The sequence below is a fragment of the Eptatretus burgeri genome, chromosome 6 (assembly GCF_056783735.1).
Source record: "Eptatretus burgeri isolate ZD-2024b chromosome 6, Ebu_testis_v1, whole genome shotgun sequence".
NCBI classification, from domain to species: domain Eukaryota; kingdom Metazoa; phylum Chordata; class Myxini; order Myxiniformes; family Myxinidae; genus Eptatretus; species Eptatretus burgeri.
This window is the reverse complement of record NC_140966.1, coordinates 92,963,685-92,971,184: the sequence shown is the minus strand read 5'-3', so window position 1 is coordinate 92,971,184 and position 7,500 is coordinate 92,963,685. Positions and strand designations below refer to the sequence as shown.

The 7,500-nt window shown below is 43.3% G+C and overlaps 1 protein-coding gene across 1 annotated transcript in view; it reads right to left on the bottom strand.

Annotated features, from left to right (window-relative positions):
* The window catches only part of SBNO2 (strawberry notch homolog 2), a 44,861-nt gene extending 43,096 nt beyond the window's left edge, over positions 1-1,765 (bottom strand). Inside the window, exons 1-2 of the mRNA XM_085887074.1 lie at positions 1,685-1,765; positions 217-298 (exon numbers count right to left, since the gene is read on the bottom strand). Coding sequence (XP_085743200.1) covers positions 217-298; positions 1,685-1,765 — 163 coding nt within the window. The remainder of the gene's footprint in view (positions 1-216; positions 299-1,684) is intronic.
* Between the last annotated feature and the right edge of the window lie 5,735 nt (positions 1,766-7,500).

The following is a 7,500-nucleotide window of genomic DNA, read 5'->3' as shown; positions in this document are numbered from 1 at the left end:
CCTCCGTGTGATTTATTGCACAAGCTCCACTATGAGCCTTGTGTAGATGTAAACAAAATATAAAAAGGCATAAAGTGCAAAGATTTTGCACGGATAAGTTGCAGAAACGGATAATGCAGCAATATTGAAAATGTAACAACAGGACATTGAGGAAAGGTTGAAGAGATGACATTTAAAAGATAAAACCAATCAGCCTAAATGATGCAACAGCCCCACCTTTGGCTGGTCTGTAGTCCGTATACGTCTCTGCTTGAACCAAGTCTTCACTTTCTTCTTCACTCTCATCTCGCTCTGAGGGCTGAATGTGCAAAACCCATACAAAGTATTATCAGTTGTATTTTTTTTTATTAATGATGTGAGATTTTCTCCAAAGTATTCAAAACTGTTGGAGGGCGTTGTACATGTTACACAAACATGAGCTTCTACATCAAACATAACAGCAGTAAACCAGGCTGAACAGTTTAGTTTTGTATCCCACTGATAAACCTGATCTCCATCCAGACCTGAACCAGAATCTAAATCGGCTTGTTCTTGTCACCTCCCCAACTCATCCACCAAGTTTTGTCACAATCTGTCCATAACATTTTGAGATAGCCCGTTTGCAGACAGACAGACAGACAGACAGACAGACAGGCAGACAGACAGAGAGGTGAAAACATAACCTCCGTACACCTTCGGCGATGGCGTTAAACAGAATGCAGGACATGTAAAACTGAAAAATTGAATTATTTCTATAATTATTTATCAGTTTGAGGATTACGGTTGCATTGCCCTTCTCTCTTAGACACTTTAGTGGTCACCCCACCCCAAGCTGCTCTGAGGGCAGTAAGAGTCCACCAAAATGTGTACAGTGGTACCTCTCGTAACAGGCTGGCCGGATGGCCGAGAGATATGCACACGCACCTCTGAGTTGTCCAGCCTGGGTTTGAATCTCAAAAATGCTATAAACTGTCATCTTGGTGTTTTGCAGGCAGGGCGAGGTATCAGTGTGTGTGTGTGTGTGTGTGTGTGTGTGTGTGTGTGTGTGTGTGTGTGTGTGTGTGTGTGTGTGTGTGTGTGTGTGTGTGTGTGTGCCGTCCATTGGATGGATGTCCAACTGGGCATCGCTGCCTGCCAGCATTACTTGCTGGAAGCTAAAGACCCCTTTTTAGAGGTGAGCAAAGGCAGTCACCCTGAACAAATGACAATTTCCAGCCCAAAAATGTAATAAGGTTAGATATATAGACAGTAACTTAATTAGCGCTTTAAAGGTTATTAACAGAGTAATAAAATCTCTACGTTGTTGAGTTGGAAAGCCAGTGAAGGGTCTTCAGAATTGGAGTAACTCGACGATGATTCAAGAAGTGTCTGTTCGTTTGACATCTATGCACTCCTTAAATTCTGGATTGGGGGGGGGGCAGGGTGGCGGAGGGGAGGGAGGAGGTTTCAATGGGAAAATAAATTAATAGTCTTGGAGGTTCAAGGTTGCAAGCACCCCAATTCTATCTAGGTAAAGTGCATCACTATAGCGACGCTCATGGTGAAGATAGACCAGGGTCAGGGGGTTTGACACAGTCACCCTGAACATTTGAGTGACAGAGCACAGAGAAACCTCAATGGTTGTCATCCATGGAAAGGAAGAAATTTCTCCTCGATTGCCACGCTGAATGTGGATAGTAATGCGACGTCAGAAACAAGGTGTCACCGGTATCGAGGGTGCCCAGGGGAGTCGCGTCACATCCCCCAAGCTCGGCAGCTGTTTGTCGGAAGTCGATTCCAGTGCCATCTCTTGCATTTGTCTGCACGCATGTGCACAATTTGTGCTGCAACTCCTCCATGACCCTTAGCTCCGATAAAAATAATTTAATAACAAAATTTTAAAAACCTTTCCTTTCATCCACACATTGCTAAAAATGTGCAAATCGTTTTTTTTTTGTATTTGCACAATGCTGCCCAAATCCCCTCAATGCCTAAATCATCGGACAACTGAAACTTTCGTTGATGCTCTCGTTACATCACATACGATTACTGCTATCCTCTGCTGGCAGGCTTTAAAATACAAATAGAAAATGATTGTTTTTCCTTTACCCCGTTTTGTTTTTAATTTTTCTGAAAAAAAAAAAAATGTTCCCACCTCTGGAACAAACTCCCACCCTCTCTTCAATCTCACTCCTCCCTCCGGGTCTTCAAAACAGCTGTTCACCATCATGTCTTATCTTCCCCCATCCAAAATCTTGATCTTTACTACCCCCATTAATCCACCCCAAACTCACCTCCTTCAAATTCCCTGTTTTCCTTCCGGAAAGTTCCTGTAGTACCATCTTGTTTACCCTGTGTACCCCGCCCAATCGCTCTCCCTTCCACAGATATCCTATTGTCCCTGTTCCCCACTATTTTGTGATTCCCTCTCCCACCCCTCTTTTCTCCTGCCGAAATGTTTCTGTGTATCAGCTTTTACACGAGTCTCGACATGGTATGCAATTTATTTATTTATTTTTTTTAATACGAGTGCCCTTTCAAGGAACTTCGACATCGGAGGAGGCCATTTCGCCCATCAAAGCCTGTGCTATTATTGCCAACTTATGGTTGCGTCTCCACGTTCCAATCTTTTAAAACGTTGAGCGTCAAGCAAGGAAGCAGCACATCCCATTTTATAATGTTTGATACGACTTCGTCAGGGTTAGAATCGAACTGCTGACCTCCCAGACTCAGAGCGAATGCTCCAGCCATTGCGCTGCCGCGTCTGATGTTGCGTTAATCGTGGCACCGAAGTTAGAGACCGAAATAGCGACCATTAAAAACAAAAATCAGACCGTGATGATCCCCAAGTTTCACGAATTGAGGTTGAAGCTTTGCAAGGAGTGATGAACATCCAAGGATCAACGTGTCCATCTTGGCACATTCAATTCAAGGAAGTTCCATGATGTCTGTTCTTTTATAGTTCAGCGAGACAAATTCAGTGTTGTAGAAAACAGCAGGTTTCATGGACAGGTAGAACTGAGTATCATCTGCGTAGCACTTAAATTTCATAAAATAGTACCAAGCATATGCAGATAAAAGAGACAACAAAAGTGGACCAACAATACGTCCCTGAGGAACACCGACAGATAGATGAATTCGCTTTCTCATCACAGTTCCTGGTAATGTGCATTTATCAACGCATGAGTAAAATCAAGTAACAAAAGTTTCACTTTTGATTTCAAAGCCAGACGAATTGTGACAAATCAACTCCCATTTCTCTCTTAAATCTTCATAGCGTACCTTGAATAGAAAACAAATTTCAGTCGATCTGATAAAGTACAAGTCAAAACACTGTACAGTCTCAGTTGCCAGGTCTTCGAACAAAGCTTACAGTGAAAGGTTCTGACCTTGTTCATCCTGCCAATTGATCCAGGAAATCAAGATTCAAAAGCAAAGCCGCAAACAGGACTGTGTATATTTTTATTACTATTTTGCTTCTATATTTTTGTATACACAAATCAAGGCTTGCGGAAGAGCTGGATCACTGAACAGATCAGGCGGTCAACTGCGACAAAGGTACTCTCAATACCGTCAACAATGACACCATAAATAAAGTCTTAGACTTCAAGTACTTCGGATCAAGAGTGATGAGTTCGGAGAAGGACATAAAGGTACGGAAGGTGCTATGAATGACATGAAGAAGACATGGAAGTCGAACCTGACTCGAGGGCTCAAAAAGAGGATCTTCATAGCTGCCGTCGAGTCCATTCTCACGTACGGATGCGAGACGTGGACACTCACCAAGACCATGCTAAAAAGTCATTAGATGGTTGCTACACATGAATTCTCCGGATGGCTCTTGATGTCAGTTGGCAGCAGCACATGACGAACGTCGAGCTCTATGACGACCTAGCGATGCCCACCACTAAAACCGAGGCAAGAAGACTGCAACTCGCGAGGCACTGTTTCCCGCCACCCCCGAGTTACCTGCCAGCCGAGTCATCACATGGGAGCCCGAGCATCAGAGGATGAATCCTGGGCGCCCTCCCAAGACAATGGTCAACACGCTCCTAGAAGACAGTGGCGCGGCTAATGTACATGAGGTGAACACACTGATGAGAGACAGGGAGAAGTGGAGAGTCCATCATCGTACCCGATGCTGGCTCTTTCGGCCCGAGTCGACGTAGTGTAGTGGAGAGTGAGTAGGACGAGTACCTCTGTAGAGATGGGTAATACATTGATTTCTATTGTTCTGGAGATCGTCGTCATAGTTGTTCAGGATAAGGGTTCCTTATTAAAAAGCCTGGATGTCGAGGTCCTGGGTTTCGAAGAAATAATCCTGGGGCGATTCGCCTCGTTCAGGGTGGCTCTGTCAAACCCCCGACCGTGGTCGATCAATTTGAGCCATGCCGACACACTCGTCCTTTCTTTTGATTTTCTATATTGAAGAGCGCCGTGTTTGTTCTCAACTTTAAACAAGGACAAATGTGTCCAAGAGCCGCGTCATAAAGGTTTTGTCTTCACCAGAAGAAGATAAACAAGAAGAAGAAGAACAACAACAACGCAGAGCTCTCTTAGAGCCAGTGTTCGCAACGCGACGTGGCTAAAAAGTAATGAAACATTCTCACTGCAGGCTGGTCGGTGGTCTTTCTGTCTTCTACCGTCTCCTCTCCAGCCTAGCCCCCCCCTGCTCTCTCTGCAATTTGTCCCCACCACATTTCCGCAGGGCACTCAAGGTCCACCAACAACCCCCTTCTGGTAAAACTACCAAAATCACGAATCACTTTCACTCTTTCATTCCTCTTTTTTTCCCGCCTTTGAAATAAACTCCCTCACTATTCAATCCCACTCTTCCCTCCAGGCCTTCAAAACAGCTGTTCACCACCACCTCTTATCGTCCCCCATCCAAATCCTCGATCTTTTCTACCCCCGATAATCCACCCAAACCTCCTTCAAATTCCCTGCTTTCCTTCCTGAAAGTCCCTGTAGTGTCCATCTTGTATTCCCCATGTTCCCCGCCCCATCCCTCTCCCTTCCACTGATCTCCTAAAGTCTATGTTCCCCACTGTTTTGTCCTCCCCACTCCCTCCCCTCTTGTCTCATGCCCCCCCCTTGCTGTGCGTTGTGTGTTAGCTCTCATACGAGCCTCGACAAGGTATTAAAAAAATAAATAAATAAATAAAAACATACCATGCACGTGCTGCAAATCTTTGCTCATACACTCCCACTTATATTCAGTCAATTGTGATGTTATAAACCGAAAACAGCACATTATATTACAGCCTAACAAGGCTTGCGTTAAGTGAGATCATTATTGGAAACTTCTTCCACATCATAACACATCGACTGCCTGTTTTGTGTTCATCGCTGAGAATTACAACATATTAACACACTAATTAACGAGAAGGGCACTTGGGAGAGCGCATACCTCCACCACGCAATGCCTGATTCACGAGAACATATCGGGCCCAATACATTTTTGAAATATCATGCGATACAGTACAATATCGTTTTTGGCCCCATCTCTCAACGGTAAAGAATCACTTTAAACATTAAATAATTATCGTATCCATATCTGGATCTTCACCAAAATCGAAGCAATTCTTCCTTGTCACACTCCCAATGTGTCCATCACGATTCATCCAAATCCGTCCACAACTTTTTGAGATATCCTGCCATATATCGTTTTTGGCCTGATCTTTCAATGGTGAAGAATCATTAAAAAAAATTCTCGTAGTCGGATCCGGATTCGGATCTTCACCAAAATCTAATCAGTTCATCCATGTCACACATCCAATGTGTCCACAAAATTCCAATCGGATCCGTCCACAACCTTTTGAGATATCCTGTACACAGACAAACAGACAGACAGAAAGACAGAAAGAGGTGAAAACATAACCTCCTTCACCTCCAGTGGAGGAGGTAATAATCAGAATCACTACAATTTAACAGGTAGAAGTCAATTAACTTGGTGTGCGATTTTGAAGGTGATTGGTTCCACCTGAGTTAATTTACAATTGCTATTATAAAAGGGGGGGGGGGAGGTGGACACTTTTCCAACCAATATATTCTTGTTTTGAACTATTATATGAATTTTCTGAAATTTGGAGAATTTCTTTTTCATTTGGAAGTTGTGGGTTACGATGTGCAAATAAAGGTGGGAAAAGTCTAATTTAATGCAATTTCCTTCCAGGCTACAAGGCAACACAAGGTGAAAATTTTGAAAGGGGGATGGCACTAGATGTATATGTATATATATATATATATATATATAAAGACCCACCCGCATCTCTCACCTGTGAACGGAGGGAATAAGCAATCAGTTCCCACCTTATCAATTAAACCCAGGTGGCGAGGATTATATAAATAGACACCTCCCATGCTCCTCTAGCCGAAGAAATTCCACAAAGGGCTTACCTTTGTAGGCTTTCATGGTTGCTTTATGCAACTTCTTCAGCTGGAAGAGCATAGGAGGAGTCGATTTGCGTGTCCGTCCGTCAGTAACTCCAAAATCATGAAACCTCGCAGCCTGAAACTTTGTATGCATACTAAGGGAATGTGGTGCACATTTGAAAATTGGGTTTTTGGGTTAATTTAAACACCCCTATTGAAGATGATTTAGGGGGTGCTCATCACAAAAAAACCAAAATAAGCCTCACCAAGATGGTGGCATGCCATCTTGGTTAGCCCTGTCAGATCGTAGGAGTCTTAAGCTGCCATTTTTTGTTGTTGTTGGCCTGCTCAACAATGCCTTGACTTGGAAAAGGCTGCAACGATTTCCTCACGATGAAGTTATTTTTTTTTCTCACTTTCCTCATATCATCATATGTATAATTATAATCAACATACTTACGAATCGCTGGATACATTGCAATGTTTATAAACGCCCGGAGGGAGATGGCAGTGTTTGTGGCTTTATTTAATTTCCGCACATGCCACTAGTTCTAGAATCTCGTAAACAAAGCCGAATTTCAAAATATAAGCTTCAGAATTGAACTTAGCAGAAGTTCCGACTGCTTAAAAAAAAAGTGTTCATTTTTCTAATTTGGACATAGTTTCACATTTCGGGCATCTCTGGGAGGTGTTTAATATGGCAGATCAGCGATTGCTAATCACTTGCCAAGCCAGCTGTTCCTTATCAACCGTTTCGTTGGAGTGCTTAAGCCACTTGGCGAGCACTCTACAATATTCGCACTGTCACTGAATACTGTATACCAATCGACTTGAACAAAGTTCAGGGGCTCCTCGCCTGCATTGGCCCTACGCGTTGTTTTGCGGTGCGTCGGGCGGAAGCTGACTTGCTAAGAATGCACAATTTTATTTTACACCACATTTTCCCTTTTTGTGCATTCCTCTTTCACGATACGACCTGTCACTTCAGCATCAATAAACACAAATAAAAATTAAACGTTTCCTTTTTTAAAGTTAATTTAACTGTGTCGGAGTGCTTGCTTGGAGTACTCTTCATGCTTCGATCTCCACAAGCTTCCATGGTGATACCGCGGCACGTGGACAGCTCCGGAGTTACGGCGGCAAAATAAATTACTGTAGATCATAACA